At 39.8% G+C, this 25902-nt stretch overlaps 3 protein-coding genes across 7 annotated transcripts; 2 read left to right on the top strand and 1 right to left on the bottom strand.

The window, feature by feature from the left end:
- Positions 1-198: 198 nt before the first annotated feature.
- clic2 (chloride intracellular channel 2) lies at positions 199-4725 on the bottom strand. The gene is made up of 6 exons (XM_053879012.1): positions 4584-4725; positions 2753-2862; positions 1646-1771; positions 1465-1565; positions 964-1145; positions 199-617 (listed from the first exon to the last, which is right to left on the bottom strand). Exons 1-6 carry the CDS (start codon positions 4635-4637, stop codon positions 462-464), a joined length of 729 nt encoding a protein of 242 aa, XP_053734987.1. The 5' UTR covers positions 4638-4725; the 3' UTR covers positions 199-461.
- A 3247-nt stretch (positions 4726-7972) lies between these two features.
- On the top strand, positions 7973-12226 carry si:ch73-335m24.2 (protein eva-1 homolog C). 3 transcript variants are annotated; one of them, XM_053879006.1, is made up of 8 exons: positions 7973-8113; positions 8794-8996; positions 9065-9188; positions 9940-10092; positions 10377-10520; positions 10586-10657; positions 10741-10821; positions 11645-12226. In XM_053879006.1, exons 1-8 carry the CDS (start codon positions 8026-8028, stop codon positions 12028-12030), a joined length of 1251 nt encoding a protein of 416 aa, XP_053734981.1. In that variant the 5' UTR covers positions 7973-8025; the 3' UTR covers positions 12031-12226. The 3 variants fall into 3 exon arrangements, with proteins under 3 accessions (XP_053734981.1, XP_053734984.1, XP_053734983.1); XM_053879009.1 differs by lacking the exon at positions 9940-10092; XM_053879008.1 differs by lacking the exon at positions 10741-10821.
- A 214-nt stretch (positions 12227-12440) lies between these two features.
- ocrl (OCRL inositol polyphosphate-5-phosphatase) lies at positions 12441-25777 on the top strand. 3 transcript variants are annotated; one of them, XM_053879003.1, is made up of 24 exons: positions 12441-12902; positions 13350-13428; positions 15425-15516; positions 15705-15743; positions 16012-16125; positions 16416-16604; positions 16690-16927; positions 17372-17545; positions 17611-17712; positions 17782-17896; positions 18011-18127; positions 18196-18377; positions 18846-18957; positions 19119-19228; positions 19447-19582; positions 19653-19763; positions 19837-20002; positions 20460-20695; positions 21265-21288; positions 22764-22880; positions 23250-23334; positions 23988-24115; positions 24243-24354; positions 24639-25777. In XM_053879003.1, the coding sequence occupies exons 1-24, from the start codon at positions 12860-12862 to the stop codon at positions 24761-24763; spliced, it is 2946 nt and encodes a 981-aa protein (XP_053734978.1). In that variant the 5' UTR covers positions 12441-12859; the 3' UTR covers positions 24764-25777. The 3 variants fall into 3 exon arrangements, with proteins under 3 accessions (XP_053734978.1, XP_053734979.1, XP_053734980.1); XM_053879004.1 differs by lacking the exon at positions 21265-21288 and having other exon boundaries at positions 12442-12902; positions 24639-25776; XM_053879005.1 differs by lacking the exon at positions 13350-13428 and having other exon boundaries at positions 12480-12853; positions 16016-16125; positions 24639-25774.
- The last annotated feature ends 125 nt before the right edge of the window (positions 25778-25902 follow it).

Here is a 25902-nt window from a genome sequence, read left to right as displayed (position 1 = left end):
AAAATGAGCAAAAGCATCTGAGTCTGAAAACATCTTTATCTACAGCTGCCAAATATAACTCAGCAAACCCATTTGAGCGAGCATCGATCCCTTGATCCCTCATTCCTCACCTTTACCCAGAAAGGTCAGGCATACGCAATATTACACTTTTCCATACAGTGTGAATAAAAACACATAAACATGTTAAAATATGGAGGAAGTCATGATTTTATTTCATCAAAGTACAGCTAAAGTGTGAAGAAGTGTTCGTGGTACATTAAAAAAAAGGAAAATTATTATGAATTTACGGAATCTGCAGTTGTTTTTTGAATTGCTGATTATAAAACTCTAAAAAATACATATATATTTACAATATACACAACAAACCCTCCACAATTCACAATCCACACATTTTCCAACAACAGTTCACTACCAAGAACTTGAATCACTATGTGGGATGTATATCGGAGGAATTCAATTGTTTATTTTCTGACCACACTTAAATAAGCTTTCTCAATTTCAATATCATCCGGACACGTCTCCTTGAACTCCTCTCGCTTGTCAGCATTCTGCAGATAGCGCCACACTCCGGTGAACTGGGCTGGAATATCGAAGTTGCAGTACTTTTTAGCAGCTACCTGTGTTGGATGGAAGTAAAGATGAATATTGAAGAATAGACATAGCATTAATGACATTCATTTCATCCCCATTTTGAAAGGCTTATAATATTACTACTAATACTTCTGCAGCTGCCACTACAAATAATAATAATAACAATAATAATAATCTGTCAATATACAGCCAATATGCAAAATCCTGTAGTATATTAATGACATATTTTTTATTTTTATACATATTATTTCTAGGCCTCTAGGCCTAGCACTGAATCGCCTAGAGCAAAAAAAAAAGTGAAATACAAAATACAAATACAAAATGAATGAAATGAGACAATGCAAAACACGAAAGATAAAGATAAAAACTGACTCTGATGACATGAAGTTTGGGCAGCAGGTTGCAGTCTGCCAGAGTTAGTCGGTCGCCATCAAGGAACTTTCTTGTGGAAACTGAGACAGTTTCTCTGGAGTTGTGGTCGATTTCCTCAGGCAGCGGAGAGTTCAGGTAGTCATCCAGACGCTTAAACTCTCGCAGCAGACCTTTCTCCTGGACTGAAAAAAACAGACATGATGAAAACTCCATTCTGTGTGATGACTATGTGATGACTCCTCGCTACAATCACTGCAGCCATGAGCACAAAAATACGCATACACACTATTAGGACAAACATTGGAGAAGATATCTTCTATCTCGAGTGATGCATGCACTGGAATGCACTCTTGATAGACCTGTTATTGGATGTGCAACAGTGCTGGAAGCCTTTCATAAAACAGTCGTTTGGTCCCTCTCGTGGCTCCTCACTGTCTTCATATGCAGCACAGACACACAATTGGTTCCACACACACATACTTTTTTTTCAGAATCACCTACATGAGTTGTTCGGATAGTTCCTGATGAAAGCAGAGAATTTGGCGAAAATGTCAGCGCCCACATCAAAGGACTCTTTGTTCAACGGGGTCAATTGAGGATATCTGTGAGGAGACGACACGAGGACCATGACTTTCTTTAACCGACACGGTGTCTATTAATAATTCATGTGTGAGGGTCATACCTGGGAGGGTCGAGGGTTTGCTCCAGGAATTCTTCAATTTTGATGAAGTCTGTTTTAAGGACGCCATTGTAGAGAAGGAAAGGAGGATTGGCACCTGGGGCCAGATCCTTCAGCTCTTCTGGCTTCCTTCAAAGGAAACATGAGGAAAGTAAGAAGTACTGATCATGAGTATCTTGATTGAATAAATATTTTTATTTAATTATTTTAAGACCAAATAACCAAAGGGGGATTAGTAATGAGATTGATTACTAAAATGGTTCAAGACTCAAGAAAAACTGGGGGAAAAAAATAACTTGGTTTAATTACATCAAGAAAACATGGCAATAAGTTGAAATGAATTTATGACTAAAATGATAAAAGACAAAAGTACTTAATGAAGATGAGAAAAAAGAGAAAAATATGATGAAAGAAAATAAAATGATACACAGGAGAACATACTGTATATTACTAAAAGAATTTCTAACACAAAAAAACTACACAATTATGAATAACAAAATTAACACGAGAGGAAACAAAATAATAATAATAATAAGATTAAGAATGATACTACTACTACTACTACTAATATAATAACAATAGCAATAATAATAATAGAAAAGGTTAAACAACAAAAAGAATGGACAACAAAATAATGCATTACATTTGCTTATCTATTTATTAAGACTTGCTGTTTGTTCCTTCGTAATGAATCAGAATGGTTTCCAGATTCGGGGTCACTGCACAACCAAGGCCTTATCTGGAGAGCCATGCCTGCTTGAATCAAACACGCTTTATGGAAGAATGACTTCAAGGTGGAACTAATGCTTCAGTCACACGCTCCTCAGGGAGTGGTCCTCCTCTGAAGGGGTTTGTTGTGTGTTCTGAATCACTCAAAAAACCTTTCAGAACTCCCCGATCTTGTTTGCTCGCCTCTCAGGGCTCTGAGACTTGAACACAATGAAATGTTCACTTACAGAAGGTGTTTTGTTTGAACGTGACATTGGGATCTTTGTGCAGTAATAATCCTCATTAGAAAATCTTAAGTTCCTCTCTGACTGAGGTCTGTGTGAAAGTCCCTGCCACCAGATGCTCAGGAAGTGTTAGAGAAGTGGAGGGGGGGTCGCTCACTTCTGCATGTCAACGGTGGTCACTGTAAACTTGACTCCTTTCAGCCACAGAACCATGAAGAGCCGCTGGCTGAACGGGCAGTTCCCGACCTTCTCGCCATCATGACCAGCCTGCAGGACGGAGAGAGACACAGAGAAACATCAGCTGAAGATATTTGTCTTCACCAATAAGAACACCGACCTCAGGCCTGTAGGAGGGTTCAGGATATTTCAGTACGAGGGGAAGCATAGCGCCAAAACGGAAGATAACAATTGTTCTCCTCAGTTTAGATTTGACAGTTGGAAAGCCAGAGTGGAATGTTGTGCAATAATTACAAATGAAGGAGTCAACCGTTGCTATGTTTTTGCCAATAATCATTTTGAAAAGAGCAGCGTCATGAAATTAAAATGAGCTGACTTCTACAAAAACACCATCAAGGTCAGCTATTGGGCTCGCACTTATCTTTTGTTTCAAGAGAGTTTTGAATTTCAATTGCGTGTTATATTCTAAAATAATTCACGTTGTCTAGAGAAATATTTTCACAGAAGAAATGTCATAGTTTGATCCTTTCTCACTCACTCACTCACTCACTCACTCACCCTCTCACTCACTCACTCACTCACTCACTCACTCACTCACTCCTCCAGGGAATCCTCTGAAATTCCTCCGTCTTTTTTGGGAGCTCCACTTCAAGTCTCTGGCTAATGGCAAAGCTCTTAAGTCCCAAGTGTGCGCAGTAGTTTGTGGGATCTCAGTCTTTATGGTCATAAATGAGAGGATGAAAATCACATCCCACTGACCGTCACTCTGGAGATTTTGTGACACAATTCGGAGCACAACCTAACCCTGACTATCATCAAATTTTGAATTGCCAAAACTTAAAATGTAATGACTGAGAACAAGTAAAAACAAAAATGAATGATACATTTATTTTTCATTAAATTAATGACTTAGGTAGCATCTTCTCTTTAATTCCACTACTTCTATGACTACAACTGCCGCTTAAAAATATTTTTGATTATGTTATAAATAGCAAAGTTTAATGTGGTGCTAGTCATCTGATTTCCTGATATTACCCTGAATATTATTCATAAGGAGTGAGACTCATAGAATTAAGCAAGGCTTTCAGATTCAAACAAGAGGTGTGAACATTACAAGCTCATCAATTTACAACTGCAATTCCAAGAAAATTGAAAAAAAAAACAAAAACAAAAACATTATAGCCTGTATTTACAGCTGAGTAAAATATTCATTATCAATGAGTTTACAAGTGTTAAAGGTGTGTGCTAAGCAGAAAACACAAGTAAACCACAACAAACACAAACTATCATTACGTCGCTGTAATTTGACCTGAAATGAACTCCACACTCCACAGAATTGACAAAATAAACAGGTGAGGTGACATTGAGTTTGAAAACTGAAACTAACCCACCACATGGAAAATTCCCACATTTCAAAGAAAGAGCCAACGTGATATATCTCATCAGTTCATCTCTCCATCTCAAGTTTTAACATTTCATCTTCCCTGTTTTCTGTCAGTTGAATAACTGCGTCCAATACTGGGCAGTTGCACTCAGGGCAGCAAGTAAGTGTCGGTGGGTGTGGTGGGTTCAGGCTCGGGGCCCGTCTCCCTCTTGTGTTCCCTCTGGGTGTGCGGTGATAAGATAAAAGTTTGCTCTGAGGCAAACGCTTACCGCAACATCTGGGTTGCTACAACCATAAAGCGATAGATGGCCGCACATCTCTGCCCTTTTTTTATGACTGATAAGAGAAACGCACGCTCTGCAACTCATACTTTATGTGATCAGGATAGAATATTTAGATCTAAAAAACATACAAACTAGAGACTGACCTTGATGAACAGCTCAATGCTGGGCTCCTTTGACGAACTGTCCCTCAGTGCCATGTTGTCCTCCAAAAAAGCGTCAAAGTTAAAGTGACACGGCGGTCCTCTCCTCTCAGGTCTCCTGTTCACTCTCAGCAGAGCTCTTAAGTTCAGGGAGGGGAGGAGGATCTGGACAATGGGCGGGGTACACACTCTTATATACTCTGGGCCAGACCCGCAGCGCAGGGCTTAAAATAACTGTCTATATTTCACTATAAATGGCAGGTGACTAAAATCTGAAATCAGGTGGCCTCACATTCCATGGTAGCAACAATGGGTGACGAAGCTGGGAGGAACTATTGACTTTTGAAGGAGAAGGAATTCTTTGGTTAATTATTATTATCTGAAGTTGCATACTCATCTGTAAGTCATTTGGCGAAGAGCATCAGAAACTTATGCTGCATGGTAGCTTGAGGTCACCCTGGGGTCCTTGCTTTGGAGACTTTTGTGTGACCTCCTGGCTTTTCCTGAGGGCATCTGGCTTCCTACATAGAGGGTATTTGACTTACTATGCAAGTGAATATTTGTCTTGATATACCGTATGTGCCATCCTGTTATCGTAATAACAAGGGAAGCAGCAGCACTAAGTGACCTTGGCATTCCGAAAACACATCTATGAATGACAGGGAATAACCTGTGATTGTATTTAAAGCATTACAAGTGTTCAGCCGGAACTCATATTACAGAAGAAGGAGGACTTCAGGACTGAGTTTGATCAGTGAGTCTTCAAGTGATTGTGTTTGAAGAATGGTGTCAGAGTCACAGCAATATTCCTGTTCACTGCTGAACAGGAATATTGCTGTTTGCTGGACTTGGTTTTCTCTGCAGAATGAGCCACAAGTTGGGAAGAGACAACAATTCTCAGTGAGAAAAAGATGGAATGCCAACTATGAATTTGGAAGGAGTCCCTGCCTAAATCAGTTCTTAGTCTCCTTTTTGTTCAGAGCATGAGATCAATACATCCGTGCAGCATGTGGACACTGTTTTGTGTAGTTGTGAGGAAGATATGACTGAGGCTGCTGCACTGATGGCCTGTCAGAGAGAACTCCCTGGGAGAACACTGCTAGCCAATGAAAGTCTTGTGACTCAGGTTCATGGGGGTCTGTAGCAAGAGCTTCTTTAAATGTGCTGTCACCCTTGCAATCGCCTACAATAACGGACATATGGACATCAGAATTCTCATATTGTTCTTACTGTTTGAACCTATTGTTCTTATCTATACCAAACAGAAAGTTTCCAGTATCTCATGAGGGGTAACACAACAATTTAAATACCAAAAATAAAGATTTCAATCGATAACAGGACATGTTTGAGTCGAATGATCTGCCTGATTTGCAATATATTTTTGTTGCTGATAAATATTTCAACTTAAGGTGGTGCAAGTATTCAAGGGCAAGGAAAGATTAGAAATAGGCAATAGGTAGTGTCATGTCAAGTAGCTAGGAAGATGATACTAATGGTTATATTACTACTACTACTACTAATAATAATGCGGAAACAATGAGTGGGACTTGTGACTGCTGAAAACCAAGACGGTGCATGTGCCATTGACCATTTCAGTGTTTCCAGTAATGGTCTGGCTAACTGGGCTGCGCCACAATTCTTGCTAGTGACCATGGAGTACAAGGAATAAGTGGAAAACAAAAGTATGAATACTACACAAGACAGTTTGTACCTTATAAAGTGCTCAATACATTGATCAGAATAAGAATATCTTTGTATATCTTTGCATATGAATATTATATATATATATATATATATATATATATATATATATATATATATATATATATATATATATATATATATATATATATATGGCAGTTCACTCATTTGCAGTGGAGAGAAAGGAGGAAGAGAGTAGTGCGGCTGAGTTCCCTCAAATGAGATGAAGCAACAGATGAGCTAACGAAATCCTTCAGTGAGGAAAGAATTTCAACACACCACTCTTCACGTTGTGAACTCGTCTATTCTATCTGAGCATTTAAGGAATTTGCTTCCCTGATGGGAGGAGAAAGAAACACCTCTCAGTGAACTCCAAACAAATCCTTGAAGGGTGGCAGGGAAAGTTTACTATCTGGAACTGTATGACCTCAAATTATTATTAGTGGAAAGGAGTGCGCTACATGCAAGCAGGCTAAAACAGCTCTCCTGCAGTAATAACTTAGCCTCTGTAAAGGGAGTGTTTATGGGTGGCTGTTTATACAATTACTGATAGCCCTGACCTCAGCAATGACCTCATTATATAGCAGTGTTTGGTCTCCATGACAACAGTCCTCACTGACATGCCCACTGTTAGCTAAATCTTCAAGGCTGGCACCAACACTGCAAAGATGTTCCATGGCAATTCTGAGTTATCCTGGAAAATAAATGCACAATAGGAAGTAATGACCTTTCACTTCCCCTACACACACACTCACAGTAGAAACCCCATGTGTGGAGGGACTGACACATATCTCTGCGGCACAGCAAACCTGGAAGTGACCCCCTGGAAGGAATGTGCCTTATCTCTCAAAACAGGTCCCTTGTTGTTGAAGAGAAGTGTCTTGATTCTTGTGTGACACACACACAGACAAAAACACAAAGCCACACATAGATTTAAAAGGACATGGCGTTAAAAACAATCCCTTTCGACTGGGGACACAACACCAGGCAGTTACATAATAGCGCAGATATTTCGTTTGGGATGATCTGCCTTGTGTTGTTCATCATATCGCATAATTTCTGTTTGGAGGGTTCACTTTCATTGGTTACAATGCTTATTCCTAGCCAGAGCGCTTTGACCTTTTTTTTAGGCGTATCATGGGAGGTTTGAGCGAAGCATTGGACAGGTCCATCTCAGGCAGACTCAGGTCCATCAAGAGCCGGAGCCGAACCTGCTATGAGAAAACATATGGCAGGCATGGACCAAAACTGACCTAGGGGCATGAAGATTATCCTGAAAAATGGTATTCATTTTAACTGTCTTTGTTCAGTACGGTAGGATTGCTGACACATGTACCCAGTATAGTAAGTCAATATTTACATTCCAGTAACATAATTATTATAGAATTTTATGTAGATTTATTTCTCAAATGTTCAATGATATTAACAAATTAATTTTGACATTATTGTCTTCTTATTGTGACATTTCGAAAAATTAAATGTTCACTTTATGTCATAATTTTGAACCTGCCTCACCTGATAGGAAACACCAGACTTCCAAGTTAATTCAAATTTTCCAATTGACTTAACAACAACCAAAAAACCCTTCCACAGAAGGCATTACAGCATGCACACACACTGCGGCACACACACCAGCTGATGCAGTTGCGATCACAATAGCATCATTGACCCACTGACTGTTCTCCCACAGGACGCCGGCGACACCAGAAGCAGACCTCAGATCTTGTCATGTGGTAGCTGCACAATGAAAACATCATGGACCTTCATTCGGTTCCTCCTTTTTTGCTTGGCACTGGAGATGCCAAAATCGTATTCAGCTCCTGATTTCTCCCGTAAGTGCTTTGTTTTGCCGGCCTTGTGATGCAATGCACTGTAACTATGCGCTAAATTAAAAGAAGTGGGTTTCGAAGACTATATGATATTAAATAAATATGAGACTAATATGGGACACAAGAGGGAAGAAATACCAAAGAATTAAGAGGGAAATTGAAATTTAATGCTTGTGAAAGACATGGTGAGGAAAAGGGTGTTTGGTGCAAATAATATGGGTGTAAAATATTTTATTTATTAATCTACAGTAGTTTGGTTGAACAAGCCTTGAATTATGTTGGGCAGTGACAGTGATGTATTAGGTTTAAACTGCTGAGATTTATTAGATTGTGTCTTCAGCTGCATTGAAGCTCCAGAAAAGCTCATTGTGAGTTGGTGCCTGGTGCTGCCGCTGATAGATTTATGTCCTCACCAGACATGGAACACATGAAAATGCACAGCATGGGAGGGAGTCTATTGCGGTGCATGTTTGTGTGAGTGGTCAGAGTCCAAATATTGTCCTGCAGAGCTACACCCAAGTCCCTAGACTTGGGTGTAGTCCCTAGTTCACAGTCCCTAGTTCACAGCACTGAACTGGGGCTTCGAGCCAGAATCGGATCACCAGAGTATATTAGCCAGTTCATTTATTTTCTAAATTGCCTCCCATTTCTCTACATGCAATAAAAGCCATTTTCTTCCTTAGTATACTTGCAGTCCATTCTCAGGAACCACACAGCTCACGCTTGTGACGGAGACACGCTCTCCATCGAGTGTCCCTCCCGCTCATCTGTCTCTGTCCTATCGGCCTTCTATGGACGCCGTGTTCCCAGTGAGCATCTGTGTCCTTCAGTCAATCATAATCTGACCACGGAGGACATCGAGTGCACCACTCCAGTCGTCATCGAGGTACAGCGTGATGACACACATTGCAGTTTCATGAAGCAGCCATGATGATCCTTCTTGTGTCTGTGCAGAAAGTTCTCTTCGAATGTCAGGATCAGCAGTTCTGTCACATCCCCGTTTTCAGTCCGGTCTTCGGCCACGACCCCTGCCCACACACCAGCAAGTACCTACTAGTGTCGTACAAGTGTCGGCCAGGTTTGTCAACCCACTTTCAGGGCCCAAAGAATAAAATCATTAATGTAACAAGCTTGAATGAAGAACTAACACAGATGTAGAAAAATTCCATCTGCTACTTCCAAAGGTATTAAAGGAATGCGGTGAAGTTTTATTGAAAATAGAGCTACGGTTCACATCTCATTCAAATGAATCCATGGATAGTCATGACAATAAATGCAAAACAATGTGATTACAAAAGTGGTATGGCAAAAGTAGTGGCTTTGGAACAAATTAAAGAAACATGAAAAAGCTATACTTCAAATTTGAAAGCCCATATGAACTGTCACCTAGCTGACTGTATGTGTATGAATGGACCCTCTGACATTAAGAACAAGAGTCCCCTTATTCACAATGACATATAAACAATTCTGTCAAACCCAAAATGCTGCACAGAAACACTGATCTTAATAACTTATCACTAGTTAATGTAAATAAATTATTATTATTAATCGTTACATTAAGTTCTCCCCAGGATTCAGTAATAATGATGGGAGACTAGGACCGGTGTTCAAAGCCTTAAGCAGGTGTGAAAATCTCTATTCAGAAAATGAGTTTGATGAATCCTGACACTGTCATCTTGGAATATGCCGGTTGTCATCTGACCTCATTCTTTGGGCACATAATGTTGCTGAACCTAAGCCTGACCAACTGCAAACATAGTTTAATCTAAAAAGTCCAAACTATAATCTAATGTTGAAGGAGATTCAATCCAACTTCTTGTGTCCTTCAGAGCAGCACCACACCAGGCTGGTGTGTGAAAACGAAAGACTACGACTGACCTGTAAGAATGACACGGTCCTGGCCATCTACTCTGCTACGTTCGGACACCTGCTGCACGGAAGCCCCCTGTGCCCTCTGGGATCTGGTCGGCAGGTGGACATGGGTCAGCAATACTACCTTCTAGTGGCGGAAATGAAAGCAGCAGTGGATTCATTCACTTCACTTCAAAATCGTTCTATTCTCATTTTAGATATATAGACTAATCATTGTCTGCTAACCTTGGTATTAGGAGCAGGATATAAGCTATAAAAAGAGGCCCCTTTTGTTTTTAAAAAAAATGTAGTCATGTATAAATTCAGGGTTTAAAATTAAAAGATGGTTTTTTTTTATTATTTTGGTATTACTGCAACTGGGTGGTTGCCAACTGTGCATGTTTCTGCCCTTCAGAGTGTTTGTCGCCTTCCGCCCTGAGAAAAGTGTCTCGCAGGTGTCATGGCAGGTCCAACTGCTCTTTAATAGCTGACACCCAAACCTTTGGGGACCCCTGCTTCCCCGGGACCAGGAAACACCTGCGGGTCTCCTTCACTTGTGGTGAGTTACTCGCATCTGTTTTGAGGGTTTCACTTCCAGGAAGAAACTACACTTTCTTCTTTCAGTGCCACGATATCTCCTGGAGGAGATGGGACGAGGGTCCACTGATCCGTTCATGATCTCAGACTACACTCACGGTGAGTTGTAGCACAAGTTCATGAGTGAGTGAGTAAGTGAAGTCAGTTTTTGACCTATGGGCGCTGACCCTTTTCGCTTGCAGGAGGATGGTACACTGGCCCCATCTACAGGCCTCAAAACACACTATTTACCAACTCTTTGGAGCTCATTGAAAAAATGTTGGGTATGTTGGTAGTGGTGGACCTTTCCTCACACCGTACCACTCATAGTGGTGCGATTTTCAAGTTCCACTTCTGCTTGTGCCAATGTTGGTCGGTCAAACATGTCCTTCAGTTAACAAAAACGTATGGACTCCATTCCATGGTTCATTTGTTCCATTAGACAAAAGCTGAAGAAAAAGATAAACAAATGAATAGTTTTGAGCAATGACACAGAATATGTCCTCTCTATTCTTGTCTCTGACAGCACAAAGAAACAACTTACCGGAAAAATGTATATGTTGTAGAATTTAAGGGAAATATCTGATTTGATTCATCATCCTTTACTTTTCTGTTCAAGCTTTTAAATAATCCACCTGTTTCAAATGAATGTTCAACATTTTAGATGTATTGTGAAGTTAAAATCTAACACTTTTTTTTTTTTATGAACAATATGGTCATTCTGAATAAAAAAATGTGACGATGTGGATTATTTCTTTCCTTTCTTAAAAGTCATGCACATAATTTTTTCCGGGTTTAAAGATGAATTTTCATTTATTATATTATTATTTATGGATTACAGTCAACATATTCCTTAACCAATTTAGATTCTGATATCGAATGAGCAGTTTCTTTCTTTTAATAATTGACATTTGTTGCAAAATTTTACATTTCCTCATCGTTAGAGTTATGGATCTGGGGAGCGCAGTGTGGAAGTTGTTCGAGCTGTAGTCACACAAAACAATGGTTTGAGACAAGCTTGATACATCAAAGCGTTAGAAGTGAACCATGGTTATAAAAACAGATAATGCTGTGACTTCTGAAGCCCTCTCCCATCTTTCCATGCAGGTCTACCAGAGCGAGTTGCTCTCTACTTCGTCTCTGGAATCTGTGCTGGTCTGGTTTTCCTTCTCTGCTTGTTTGGCATTCGCTCTACACTGGTGAAGGACGTGAAAGAGCTAGTTTCAGACCTAAGTGAAGAGCTTAAAGCCTCACGCCAGCGACGCAAGGAGACCATAGTGGACCTCTTTGATGATGACATCTCAGACACGTCGTCCTTCCGCCGACTCACACAGATTTACTGTGAAGCAGACGCCTTCACTCCCTCCACCTTGACAGTAGAGAGGTTGGAGCAAGGTGTTGAGCAGATGAGGGATCTTTCTAATGGGGACATATGGCCGCATGGAGACTCCAGTCCCTACGTGATTCACCACTTAAAAACAAGTGACAACTAGCTTGCGTTGACCTCTGATTTGACACAAATGAAAGTTAATTTAAGTTTCTAATTATCATCACCTTCAGAATTATGCGTTATACTTAGGTGCATGACTGGTAACCAGATACATTAAGAATAGTTCGCCTCATGATGTGTTTGTGAATTTTCATTTGTGATTTTGGGCTGGTTATTATTGTAAAGAAAGAATAAATAAACCTAACTAATGCGCTTTACCTCATTATTTTAGATATTTAAGAATGGATTGGTTAGCGCCGTTGCTTTTCTGTATTTTAAGATAAGTGTATTCATCTACTCTGGCTTGGGAATGTCTCGTAGCGGGTGTTGGCCAAGGAGCAGGATGACACAACATCATCTACCAAGACCAAGAAGCGTTTTTGTAACACGTGTTTTACATTTAAACCCCGTGAAATGAATTATTTTAAGGTAGTTTGACTGCTTGCTCCACACTCCGGGACAGGAGGTGGCGATAAGCTTTTCTCCTATCAGCGAATGGAAACAAGATGAAGTCGGAGTCGGCTGGGAGCGTCCACACCGCAACTCCCCAGTCTGGCTCTGTCGGCTGACCGGACCGGTCCGCTACACCGAGTGGGACCGAGGAATAACAGGAGCACGTACCTTCTCTGGCAGAATGAAACCACGCCATTGGGATTATTTCACTCCTAGTGTCTGTTAAATTGTGCTAAGAAACGCTAGCAGGAGGCTAACGGCTAAAGCAGCTGTCACCCCGGAAGGCCGCCTCCGCCGCCGGGTGGCGATTTAACTTTCTCTGCCTGGAAGGAACCAACACGTTTGTTTATATAACACTTTCCCACTCTCCAACGGTAAGAATGGATTCATCCTTCGGGAGAGGCGGCGAGGAGTGCTTGGCAATATCCTTTTTTTTAAAAAAAAGAACAACAATCATTTATTTTCAATGTTAGCATGTCTGCTAATATTAGCATGGAATGTCAGTCAGAAAGTTATGTAGGATGTTCGTGACAGCGAAACGCATACTAAGTAACAATCAAACGACGGCTTTTGCACGTATACTAACCACGGTTTTGTGCAACCGAACGTTTTCTAACCATAACTGTAAGCACAATATTGGCCGACACTAAAAACAAACAAACAAAAAAAAACTATTTAGGTAATAACCATGTACTTGCATCACTATTTTTGGTTGCTTAAATTTCGCACTGCATGGCTTAAGACGCTCATGAAGATTAACAAAAAAAAAAACCCACTGTAAACCTCATTAAATGGCAGCTAATGTTTCAAGAATAGCAGTGATGTGATGTCCATGTATTTTGGAAATTCTCCTTGATGGTGATGTTCACACTGTGAGGTGTGAGGAGCTGAGGTCAGGACAGAAGGAGCCCAGGCTGCTGTCTCTAATAGAGCGCAGTGGACAGTTTATGTGAGTGTTCTGGAGTTGGAGGTTATATTTTGATTACTTTGGTTGCCTTGTACTCCTCAAGAGAATGTGTTGAACTACACTCTACATCATTCCTGATACTGGTGTAACTGAACATTGCAATTTTGATGCCGTATAAGAGACCAAAAGGATTAGGAATCACATGTTAAATCTCAAGGACTTGCTCAAGTGCCTGTGGCGATGTTTTCTGAAGTTTGCATTGTGTGCTAAAGAAACGGTTAGTTTTGACAGCAGAGATTTGAGAGATTCTATCGCAACCAAGTCCTAAATTCATCCAGTCAAAATGATGTTAGATTTTTATTTGTTTACGGCTACATGATTAGTAGTGATAGTATATAATAAATAATTTGTTTAAGACTATTCTCCATTTTTCTGTAAAAGACCATTAATTACCTTGTATGGGGAAGTAGCTGAGAATGCAGAATTTGGAAGAATCCCAACCCCATTTTGTAATGCATGCCATTCATTATAATTGATTAGAAATATGCGTGTTTATGAACTAGTTTATTCATTGCCCCTAAAATCACCAACTACCCAGTTGGTGATAATGTTTCAGTACTCATTCCTGCATGCTGTTTAACTTTGTATTTCAAAACCTCCTGACTAGGTTTTCAAAAAAAGCAACCAATTATTGTGTTGGATTCAGAGCGATCTTCCCACCACATAATGGCATTAGTATGGATAGCATTAATAGTCTTTTAGTAGCTCACAATGTTTACGCTAGATGTTTGTGTATAATTCCTCTCTCAAAGGTAGGTGTGTGTCTGAGCCACGTCACCTAACAAGCAACATTTGTGTTCATTCATTCATTAAGATATTTCTGTCGACTGAGGCAAGAATGAGATTTGGCCATATTGCCAAATCAGATTTGCTCTCCATGTGGACTGTCACATGTGGAAAACACTTTCACCAGCTCTGGTATTTTGTTGAATGAGAGTTTTTGGCCATTTGTTATAGTCATTAGTGTATGTTTGGTGACAGCTTGTGGGCCTCTTTTATTCTTCAGTAGGATAACCGTGTCCACAGTTTGATGTCAGCACTAGGCAAAATTTCTGCAGTTCCCAGACTTAACTGGACTCACATGGTGGGTGAAATTAACTGTGCTAAACATAGTTAATTCAGTATATTACTCTTGTATAATATCTTATATCAACTTTGTTGCTGAAGCACATGTAGATCCAAAAGTACTGATTGTCCAGTTGACTTCAATGGTTCAATTCATGATTTAAAAGATAAAATCTGTGTCCAGCACAACCTCAAATGACCCTACACCTCATTCATACAAAGAAAATACATTTGCTAAAGCTCTGTGAAGTCATTTCTCATGAGATCATTTGGATTATTGTCTCTGCTTCTGCAAATGAAGGGCGATTAATAGTACTTAGAGTTAAAGTACCTTCTGAAAGTGTTTAGTAGAGGTTTCACTTACAAAAAAGGCTTGACAGGTTTACCAATAAAAGCACATTAGTTACCCTTCTAAAGCTGTTTTAAAGAAGAAGGATGGTTTCTAATTCTAGGAAGACTTGTTTAACACATTGGGTTGTGTAGCGCTGAATCATTTCCTGCTGGCAACTGTAACAAAACTCATTGTGGGGTGGAAGGGAAGAGTGGGCCGTGTCCTGTCTCTTTCTTGTCTCTGGGCAGTTATGCAACCGCTGTTGAACTGAATTAGGGCCTCTCACTTCTCTTTAGATTTATGATTCTGAATTAATATTTAATTTTTAACATCTCATAAAGTGGCGTGGTCTTTGTTGGTTGATGTAGTATCAATTCTTTCTTAACCCTAGGTGCATGATAACGGCATGTGCGCATGAGCTTTAAGGTTGTAATCAACTTCCCATGAGCGCAAATTTGCTCTAAATGCTTGCAGAATCATAATTTATTGCAACGCTAGATGTGAATGTCTTTTGTTTTTGAGGCAGTATGATTGAAGAATTTAAATATGATTTTTTTTAAACTCTCTGCTGTTTTCATTCAGATTGGGCGTTTTGGCAAATCCTGATGCTGTAGTGTCACAACCAGTCCCTCAGCTTTCTATACCCATCAATAGAAATTTTGAAATCATTAAAGGTAGGTCAATTTTCTTGTTTTGTTAGGAAGAAAAATTCTTTAACATTAAAATATTTTTTGCTTAAGCTCTGTGCGCCTGAAAACAGGCAGGAGGATGAGTTTTTCACTAACATGGTTGAACGAGCCCCTAAAATGATAGCAAAAATGTTTACTTTCTTTTCTAAAATGTATCTAAATCTTCTTTTCAGAGGCCGAAGAAGCTCTCCTCATTGACTTCTCTGTCGATTGTAAGTAATGTTCTCAAAAATTATCCTGTTATTTCAATGAAATGACTTTGGCAACACAAGATACTGGACCGTTCAGTGGAAACAGAAAGGATGACTTTAGCTCAATGTTTACATCTTTATTTAGTAGCACACTGTGGTCATGGGTTTGGAGGGATGTCTGAAAGAATGCTGAATAGCGTCACTGTTTAGTCCCAGTTCTTTGTTTTCTTGACACCCTTGTAACTCTTGTGTGCTTACACTGCAACGTGGATTGTCAAACATTCTTCAGCCAGCATCAGGATACGAATAAGAGGAGAAAAAGCTCCAGAGCTGTTGCTAGAACTACCGGATGATGATCGTACTCAGCTGTTCCTTGCACAGGTGAAGAGTGCTCAGCAGCAAGGTAAGACTTGCTGCCTCTCAGTCGTCTGCAACACTGGGGATGAATTATTTACACAACCGTCCAGCATTTATTTACCAAGGGTGCATTACTCTGCTTAATGATTACTTGAGAAAATTTCCTCTTTTTTTTTTATCAAGCAAAAGCTATTAAGTCTTGTGTCTTGTTTTCTTTCCTACTCGGGTGATAAACCACAAGATAATATATGGATGCTGGTTTATTTATTTCATTTATGTGTATTATTGCATATTAATTATAAGTCTGACTTTTAACTTTTTTGTACTTTTTTTCAGTTGAATCCAAACTCAAAAGTACCAAAGTGATGGAGCCTCTTGCACAGATGTCCCAAAGAGGTGCAGTTCCCATCCCACCTCAAAGAGGAAACAAGCTCCCTAATGCTGTCACTCCAGGACCCCCAAAGTCTGCCAGCACACTGCCTCCTACTGTAAACAACAGCTCTGCCGCATATCAGGCTAACTCGGGTACAATTATTAAAATGATGAACATTTATTGGCAACTATAAACTATAATATCACTTAACATACGAAACTCTTTCTTTCTCTCAAGCTCTGACCTTGACTGCTGGTTTTGAGGACACTTTCAATCATGCTCTAAAAGTGGAGGAAAAGAAGAACCACCAAAATCGGATTGTAGCCTCCCGGGAACCTCCTCCGGTTCCGCCTCTACCTCCTCGTAAAACTTCTTACACCCCAACCAGTCCACTGCCTCCTGCTCCAGTCCTGAAAGATAGAGCAGTGTCCTTACAGTCCAAAGAAAATATGGTCAATAGCAGCCCGAGACCAGAGTAAGATGCATTCCGAATTGTTCAGTATTTTTAAAGACATTAAATTATATATACTTTTAATTGAAAAAATACATTTTGAGACAAATAATGATAGTCGTGTTAAATATTTTTGGTGGGAATACACATTTTTATTGATAAAAATTTAACTTAGTTTAGCAATCAAACCGTTTATCTTCAAATATTTGAATCAAACTTCAATCATCAATAATTTAAAAAAGTAAAACAATAAAAATAGGATATTTCAACATCTAAAAGCTTTGACAGTAATATTTACAGTACATGGAAAAGTACCTGTGATATTTGTGGTATTATATCATCATTCAAATGAATATTTTTAGGAAGACGCTACAAGATGTGTTATAAGGAGAGGCAAAATAACTGAAGGTGACTTCCCAAGCCCTGATGAGATCCAAATGGATTTATCTGATTTGTTTCATTTTGCAGTAGCTTTAGAGCTGGTTTTGACCGAGTGGATAGGAAGCAGTCCTGGTGCGAGAGTCCCACCAGCAACACCATGAGACAGGCCATGTTCTCCAGCCAGGCAGAAATGAGAGAACACTTCATCAAACACCGGCTGGGAAAGAAGGAGAACGAATATGTGGATATCCAGCCTTTTAGGTGTGAGAGGCTTCTGTGCTCATTTTATCTTTTCCGAAGACTGTATTAAGATGCTGTTGTCTTAGGTTTTTTACTGGCACTTGGAATGTAAATGGGCAGTCTCCTGACAGCAGCTTGAATTCGTGGCTCTGCTGTGACCAGGAGCCTCCTGATCTCTATGCTCTGGGGTGAGTTTAACTTCAGAATCAACGTCGAGTGACGAGCCACTCATCGCAATCTTGCTGTTTTTTCCCTAGTTTTCAAGAATTAGACTTGAGCACTGAAGCGTTCTTCTACATGGACTCATCCAAGGAGCAGCTGTGGGCAGATGCTGTGGAGAGGAGCTTGCACCCAAAAGCAAAGTACAAGAGGGTGAGAACATTGTTGAGGCGATTCATGGACGTAAAAATCACAATATTTAACACTATCGATGTTGAATGTGATGTGATGTGACTGGGCGTGAAGTTTTTTTGTTTCTCCTTACAGATCCGTATCATCCGACTGGTTGGAATGATGCTCATAGTCTTTGTGAAAAAGATTCACAAACCACATATAAAAGAAGTGGCTGCTGAGCATGTTGGCACTGGAATCATGGGAAAAATGGTTTGTATTGTATACACAGAGCACCGCATGATTATTATCTTTTACATACAACTGAAATGTGTTTTCAGGGGAACAAGGGAGGTGTGGCGATCAGGTTTGTTTTCCACAACACCAGTTTCTGCATCGTCAACTCCCACCTTGCTGCACACGTGGAGGACTTCGAGCGGCGCAACCAGGACTATAAGGACATTTGCGCTCGAATGACTTTCCACTTACTGGACCATCCCCCGCTCAGTATTGTCAAGCACGAGTGAGTTCCTTCATAGGGAAAGTACTCCCCTGCTGCAGTGTCGTTAACTTGAGCTATTATTATTTACTATAATACTGTAATAGGTGACTTGAAGAATAGATATTGCACTGCAAAATGTCAAAATCTTACCAAGTTTGTCAAGCCTTATATTTGGTCAAAATCTTTCATTGCACTTGATTTAAAATAAATTCACTTATATATGACATTTCAGCTAAGTGGAGAGACTTTTAAAAGACTTTGCAATCATAAATATGTTTTTTTCACCACTTCTATTGGCATTTTTTTTCTCACTTATTTCAATATAAAAGTACCTTGAAATATTATGCTGTCAAACATGGTGAAAACCACCATAATCGGGCCCACTTCCCTGATGTGTTATCTGCAATCCGCTTATTTCCGCTTATAAATGCTATTTTAATTGCAAGAAATATCAATTTAATCTAACCCATTCATTCTGTTTCCTGTCAGTGTGGTGATCTGGCTTGGAGATCTGAATTACCGACTGTTCCTCTACGATGCTGCGGTGGTCAAAGATCACATTTCTCAAAATGAGCTGAAGAAACTTCAGGAGTATGACCAGGTGAGATGCTGAATACAATTTCTGGAAATTACATTTCTCTGTGTGGTTACAGATTAATCATTATCGACGTGGGCTGGAAGCTGGAACTGAAACATCTTTGGTTTGATGCGTTTTTCTTATTTTATTATGCCATTATTGATGAAATGCTTGTTTCTTTGTAGCTTAACATTCAGAGGCAGACCAAAAGAGCCTTTGCTGACTTTAATGAAGGGGACATTAACTTCATTCCAACGTACAAGTATGACCCCAAAACAGATCGGTGGGATTCAAGGTAAAACACGTCCTGGAATAGATTAGATTAGAATAGCTACTTATAATGATTGGAAGGTCATTCGGTTTCTTTGTAACAGAACAATTTGCTGTTGCAACAGCCACTTCCCCCTTTATCATTACACAAATAAAAAGTCAGCACTTGTGATTGTGTTTCTAATGTGCAAACCTTGAATGTTCCTCCTTGTAATTGTTGAAAATGTGGCTCATTTCCTTTAGTGGGAAGTGCAGAGTGCCTGCATGGTGTGACAGAATCCTCTGGAGAGGCAACGATGTCAAGCAACTCAAGTACCGTAGTCACATGGAGCTGCAAACAAGTGACCACAAACCTGTCAGTTCCCTTTTTAGTATTGGGGTAAGCAGGAATACATTGTCTCCAGTTGGATGAAGTTATTCTGCGTGTTGTTGACGTATATTATTGACAGGTCAAAGTGGTCAATGAGCCACGTCACAAGAAAGTGTTTGAGGAGATTGTTCGAGCCATGGACAGGATGGAGAATGACTTCCTTCCATCGGTGTCTCTGAGCAAAAGAGAGGTTTGAGTATGAAATTTTATTTCAGTTCTTTAGAAATGATGTCTCATTGTTTCCTATGTTTTGTTTTCTGCAGTTTACTTTTGAGAATGTCAAATTTCGACAGCTGCAGAGGGAGCGTTTCATTATTAAAAATGATGGCCAGGTTCCATGTCATTTTGCTTTCATCCCCAAACTCAACGACATGCAGTATTGTAAGACGTGGCTCCGTGCAGAGCCCTGCGATGGATTCTTGGAGCCTAGTGAGTCTTAACTTCATTTAACATTTGATTGATTTTACATGTTTGCTACTTACGATCTCATGTATTTTGTATATGTCTATGTCTAAACAGTCGTCCAATTTAACTGCTAATTCTTACCTCTTGAAGTCACTCTTAGCCCTCTACATTTCACATCAAGTCTTTTCACATTCTTCAATATGTGGCTCAGCATTTCATGGTTAGTTTACTGCTACTGTGAGTTGTCATCAAAATGATTGGTCTCATTGGTGGGATTCTTTATCCTTTATCATCAGAAAAGACAGAAGTTTTTTGTGGATTGCAAATGATATAGCCAACTACTTCTTTTTAGTTTCTGTGCTTCTGTGCCTCAAAAAGGGCAGTCTAGCTTTTCGGGTGTCTTGTAAACCTAACATCCGCAAATCATCTCAATTGCTGTAAAATATTTGATTCTAACTAACTTACCATTTCCTCCCCACAGATGAAAACCTGGAGATATACCTGGAGGTTTACGTCAGCAAAGACTCTGTGACTCTGCTGAACTCTGGCGAGGACTCCATCGAAGACATTCTTGTGCTCCACCTTGACCGTGGAAAGGACTACTTCATCACCATCTCTGGCAACTACCTACCCAGCTGCTTTGGCACCTCACTGGAGACCCTCTGTCGCATGAAGAAACCCATCAGAGAGATCCCCATCACCAAGCTCATTGACTTGGTAAGATCAAAACAATACAGGATGAGTCTAAATGAGACAGTAATGCATTCCTCATTTTCAGATGAACTGAGTTGGTCAACTGAGAATTAGTTTCTTCAGTGCACTTCAGATCTGGAGTTTAGCTGGTTATCAATTTGTTCACCTGAGCAAGGACCTGCAAGGGCGTGTTCACTTCCTCAGGGTAAACTGGGTCACACAATCTGCCTATTTTCAGAGGCTGAAGTGTCTCAACGTGAATATTTCTGGAAGCGATGGGGCCAAAGCAATGAGGAAGTGTAGGAATGAAAAAAGGTTCAGCAGGAAGGGAATTATGACTCAGGCACGGCTTGTTGAACATAAATATGCCTTTTATCTTTATCTTCCTCAGTGATAATATAGATTCATTCTTAACCTACTTTCACTTTATTGTACATGATTTAATTCTCTCTCCATGTGATGACCTGCTTAATGAATCAATTTGTCTTCTCTGATTCTGGTGTCTGGATCTGTCTTCTACCTCATCTCTTTACATCTTCTTGATCATATCTTTCCACCTCCTCACTGTGGTTGTGGGCTGGCTTCTTGCACAGGGAGAGGACAGCTTCGCTGAGAAGGTAAATGATTCACAGCAGTTGTAATCAAGATATTACAAAGCTGTTTCTACACCACCACATTGGTGTGCACTCAACAAACGTTTATATACTTATGCTTTCACGCCATAGAAGGGAGGGCCAGTAATTGTACAAAAAGATTTAATTATGTATTTGTCTCTATGTAGCTAGCATATAAATTTGCAGAAAGCCAGCAAGTGAACGTGTAGTTAACTTTTAAAAGTGGTGTTTGAGTCACTGGTTGATGGCTGCAAAATAACAATTATTTGTGCTATTTGTACTTGCTTGGTTTGGCCAAGGTCAAAATATCTGATTCCTCTGAGCCAATGAAACCTCATCTTAACTTGTTATGATTAAGATGGACTGCATTGAACTTGATTGTTTAAGTAGCTGCTTTTTGCCGATCATTTGATCTCCTTGACGTTGAAATAATTTGCTTTCAAGTGCTAGTAGTTGCTTCAGTAGCAGTTCGTTGTGTATTGTCATTTGGTAGCACAGTGTCCTATATTTGAGAGTACAGGATTATTTTTGATCCTAGCATCCTAACATTTTTAACTTTGGGTTATCTGCAGATGTGCAGGCTCACTAGTTGAGGTAGCTGGATAGAATTGCGACATGTCTAGTTTAAGGTTATTTAGCCACCAGGAGAAGACTGCAGACTAGACTTAATATGGTATGCTACTGTAACTAAGCACTGAAAAGCCTATCCCTCTGGCTAGTTCCTGAAAATGTACAAGTCTTAACACATGAATCAGTGTTTCGTTGGCTGTGTCGGGATGTTTTGATGGGTGAGGCTTTGCTGTGGTGTGAACAGATAAACTGGGATTACACTATGGTCTCTTAAACCTGCCAACAAGCTCTTCAAAAGTTTTATCTACACAGTAGCCACAGTAACACAGGAAAACAATACTGCATAAGTCAATCATGCCTGACAAAATTCCATTACAGATGGAGTCAAATCACTTACACTGCATTAACTTCTGTGTGCTGTACACAGAAGGTTAATCCCTGGAGAGTTGCTTTTCCTCAGTGTTACACTCTGTGGTATTGTATTCTTTTTCTTTTAAACCAGTTATCTATGAAGATTAAGTTCTCTTGCCAAGTCCTTTTTACAATCCTTTTATTTCTTCCTCTGTATTAACATGGCACTCTGTTCTGGTTTCATGTGTTTGTGTGTGTCCTAAATTAGGTTGGTATTTTTAGATCTGGCTCATGTGTAGCTCTGTTTGCAAACACAAAAAGGATTTGATACCGTACCTGTTAAAAACAGCAGTAGATGTTAGTGTTGGTGTCACATTAGTGAGATGTAATTCAATGTATTTTAAATATTTCAAATTGAATAATAATGAAATTTAATATTGATATATTAATTTGATGTATATTAATATATTCCTGTGACATTCCTCAATAATCTAAATGACAATAAGATTGAGTTTAGGCTTTTACTGGTGTAAACTCACCTAGTGTTTTCATTCCAGGAAAAGTCCAAGGTTAATTTACTGATGGACGGTGCAAATACTGAAGACATTCCTCTCAAGATTCCTAAGGAAGTTTGGATTCTTGTCAACCACCTCTTCACCAAGTCTTGTGATCAGGTGAGAAAAACACATTAGCACCTCTACCATTGTCATCTTGAATAGCTTCAAACACTTATTTACACATCAAACATTTAGTTTTCTGATCCGTTTTTCAGAATATTGGTAGAATGTTGTGACAATTAAGTCACATTAAATAACACATTCTGTGATAGTGTTTTTATTTATTTTAACGCAACATTTTCTTTTTGTTTATCTCTTGTTTATCTGTTGCTTCCTGTCCCTGCTTCTGTTGCAATCCTCTATATCTCATCTTTGTCAGTCGGAAAAAAAAATAGTCATTGTACCAAAATACTTGAAATTTTGCTACATATAGAACTGAAAAAAAATCCAGATGTTTTGAATGGTATATTTTCTCTTGCTTTGCAGGAGGATTTGTTTCAGACTCCAGGGTTGCAGGAGGAACTGCAGAGCATCATTGACTGTTTGGACACCAGCATCCCTGACTCCATTCGTATCCTCTGTTAACGCGCTCTGGGAAATGCAAAACAATGTTGTAGAATGGATTTGACAGGTCCATGAAGGGATTTTGATGTGATCAATGATTGATCCATGTAGAGGTAGACGTCATGGCATGTCATTGAATACCCTGGTTCCTTCAGAGGACAAGGGCGCCATCTACTGTGCCAGCTCCAGAAACTAGTTTAAGATACAAGTAACGATTGTACATTAAAGCAATGTTTATGTTCACAATGCCGGTACCCAAAAACAAATTCAATTCTACAAAATATCAAGACCTAAAAGAGTATAGTGGCATCGACAGTTATGAACTGGCCGAACTGATGCATATTCTTTCCATGGAGAGAGAGAAATGCAAAATCCAATCAACCGTATCTTGAAACGCGGAATTGTTTTCAACAGTATGGCAGTGAAGTGTGGAGATGTGAAAGAGAAAGCAGGCTTTTGTTAGTGATAGACATTGAAATTTACATGTCACAACTACATGTATTTAAACAATGGTGTTTACATTGATGGTTCCAACCACTCATTCTAACATGGATGCAGCATTTCTAGGTGAACTATCACCGGCTCTAACAGCTAGGTGAAAGTGGTCTACATTGGTCTTATCTGGGACTCCTTGGTTTTCTTCCTTAACTGGACATGTAGCCGGTTGCAACCATTCAGTGGCAGAGGCTCTGCTTATCTTTTTGGAGGCCTTGCCTGAGCCAGTCATCTGCTATGAACTCTACCAACGGTGCCTGGATTGTTCCCACGATAGTCGTCTCTGCAAGCAGGTGCCTTTTTGAACTTGTGTAATGTTCTACGTCCCTGATGTGCACTGTCCTTTTCTCATTCTCAGCATTTCTGTACCTCCACCATATGACAGTTGCTGATTTTTCTTTTTTTCTTTGTGATCGGCAGTTGGTCTCCCAGCTGCCCCGAGCTCACCGCAATGTGTTTAGGTACCTGATGGCATTCCTGAAGGAGCTGCTGAAGCACTCGTACAACAACAACTTAACAGCTAACCTCATAGGTACGAGATGTGCCGCCGCTGTTTCTAGTCAATTGTCCTGGACGATGTTAGTGCTTAACTCTGTGAAAGTGGGCCATCCAGGTTGTTGCCTGTCAGGAAATGTTGGGACTGGGATTTCCTTCACTTGATTTCCTGCCTCATGAGGAAGTTGAAGATGTAAAAGATTTACAAAAATAGTAGATGATTAATGGGCTTTATTATTGAAAACCCCTATTAGTATTATAATTGTGTATTTATTTTTTTATTTATTTTTAAAAATGAAATTCTGATTTGTTGTTTTGCAGCCACACTCTTTGCCAGTCTCCTCATTCGACCTCCACCCAACTTGGTCAGCAGGCAGTCATCGCATGAACGTCAGAAAGCCATCGACTTCATCCTGGGTTTCCTCATGGCTGGAGACGAGGAGTAATGCAATAACTGTGACATCATCACTTGTGTGTGGAGGATCGTCTCACTTTGATATTGAATACCAAGTGTTGTCAGTTCAGTCACTTCCCTCAGCAAGACTTGGATTGAACTGATGCCTTTGCACTTTCTGCTGACCTACAGGACCCGTGCCTCGCAATTACCTTATCAGTTGAATATTTTGTTGTTGCTCATGCCAAAACTCTGAACACTATATAAACAGTGATGTTCCTCCAGGGACTGAATCGTGAGAAAATCTGGGGACATATGACGATATGCTTCTAATGTTGACTAGTAAGGATTAATCAGCAAGTTTATTTAAATCACACTCGCTCTCTATTTTCTGGTTTTTCTTTTACCCTCGTGCTAAGAACACAATAGAAGTATATGACTTGTATTTAAGTGTTATTTAAGGTTTTGCTACATAACTTTATCCAAACACAGTTATCAAGTTGTGAGAACATGTACTCATTTTTATTCATCTGTGAGCCTTACACCCGTGTTCGCCAGTAACTGTCACTGACAGCCTCCTGGCTACACTGTTTGTCTTAAATACTGTAAATAATGACCTGTCCAGCTCTAATATGGAGTCCTCATTGTCGTCATGAAGGTGGTACTATTCTTCTTTGTCGGTTTACACGTTCCTGTTATCAAGTTTGAAAAACACTACATCATCTGCTTTTCAGTTTGGCTGTTTTCCAACTGTGTGATTTAAAAACCTTGTACCTGGTTACTGGTAGAAAAACAAATCAAAGCTCTGCTGCTGTTTTATCCTCTTCAATGTATCAACTGCACCCTGTGGACAATCATAGTTCCATGCTGAAGTGACTCGGTTTGCCTTCTATCAGTTTTCTCTTTCGGAAGTGGATTTGGAAGAGCACTGTAGTTGGTTGTGCTTCACAGATTCTCATCATCCTCTGCGTTTGTCTGAATCTCTTGTCATCTTGGTCGTCTGCTCTCGGGGTACGAAGAAGCTCCGTTTTCACCTTATCAGACATTATTTTGGTACTTTGTAATTTATTTAACAGAAATAAACTGTATAGGTCTATTTGTCAATGTAAATCCATGTTCTGATCTGTGTCTCCCCTGTGTGAAATGGTTCTCGCCTGATGTCTGAGTCTGTAGTTGTTGGGCTCCCTCTGT

The sequence above is a fragment of the Synchiropus splendidus genome, chromosome 11 (assembly GCF_027744825.2).
Source record: "Synchiropus splendidus isolate RoL2022-P1 chromosome 11, RoL_Sspl_1.0, whole genome shotgun sequence".
Lineage (NCBI taxonomy): Eukaryota > Metazoa > Chordata > Actinopteri > Syngnathiformes > Callionymidae > Synchiropus > Synchiropus splendidus.
The sequence above is the reverse complement of the archived record's forward strand: the minus strand, read 5'-3'. Positions and strand labels throughout refer to the sequence as shown.

Coding starts and splice junctions, on each gene's coding strand:
- ocrl (XM_053879003.1), top strand. CDS start 12,860: ATGGATTCATCCTTCGGGAGAGGCGGCGAGGAGTGCTTGGCAA. Junction 17,713..17,781: donor CCTGATCTCTATGCTCTGGG/GTGAGTTTAACT, acceptor TTTTTTCCCTAG/TTTTCAAGAATTAGACTTGA. Junction 20,696..21,264: donor TCACCAAGCTCATTGACTTG/GTAAGATCAAAA, acceptor CTTCTTGCACAG/GGAGAGGACAGCTTCGCTGA.
- clic2 (XM_053879012.1), bottom strand. CDS start 4,637: ATGGCACTGAGGGACAGTTCGTCAAAGGAGCCCAGCATTGAGCTGTTC. Junction 2,863..4,583: donor GCATTGAGCTGTTCATCAAG/GTCAGTCTCTAG, acceptor TCCGTCCTGCAG/GCTGGTCATGATGGCGAGAA. Junction 618..963: donor CCAAACTTCATGTCATCAGA/GTCAGTTTTTAT, acceptor CATCCAACACAG/GTAGCTGCTAAAAAGTACTG.
- si:ch73-335m24.2 (XM_053879006.1), top strand. CDS start 8,026: ATGAAAACATCATGGACCTTCATTCGGTTCCTCCTTTTTTGCTTGGCA. Junction 9,189..9,939: donor GTCGTACAAGTGTCGGCCAG/GTTTGTCAACCC, acceptor TGTGTCCTTCAG/AGCAGCACCACACCAGGCTG. Junction 10,822..11,644: donor GCTCATTGAAAAAATGTTGG/GTATGTTGGTAG, acceptor CTTTCCATGCAG/GTCTACCAGAGCGAGTTGCT.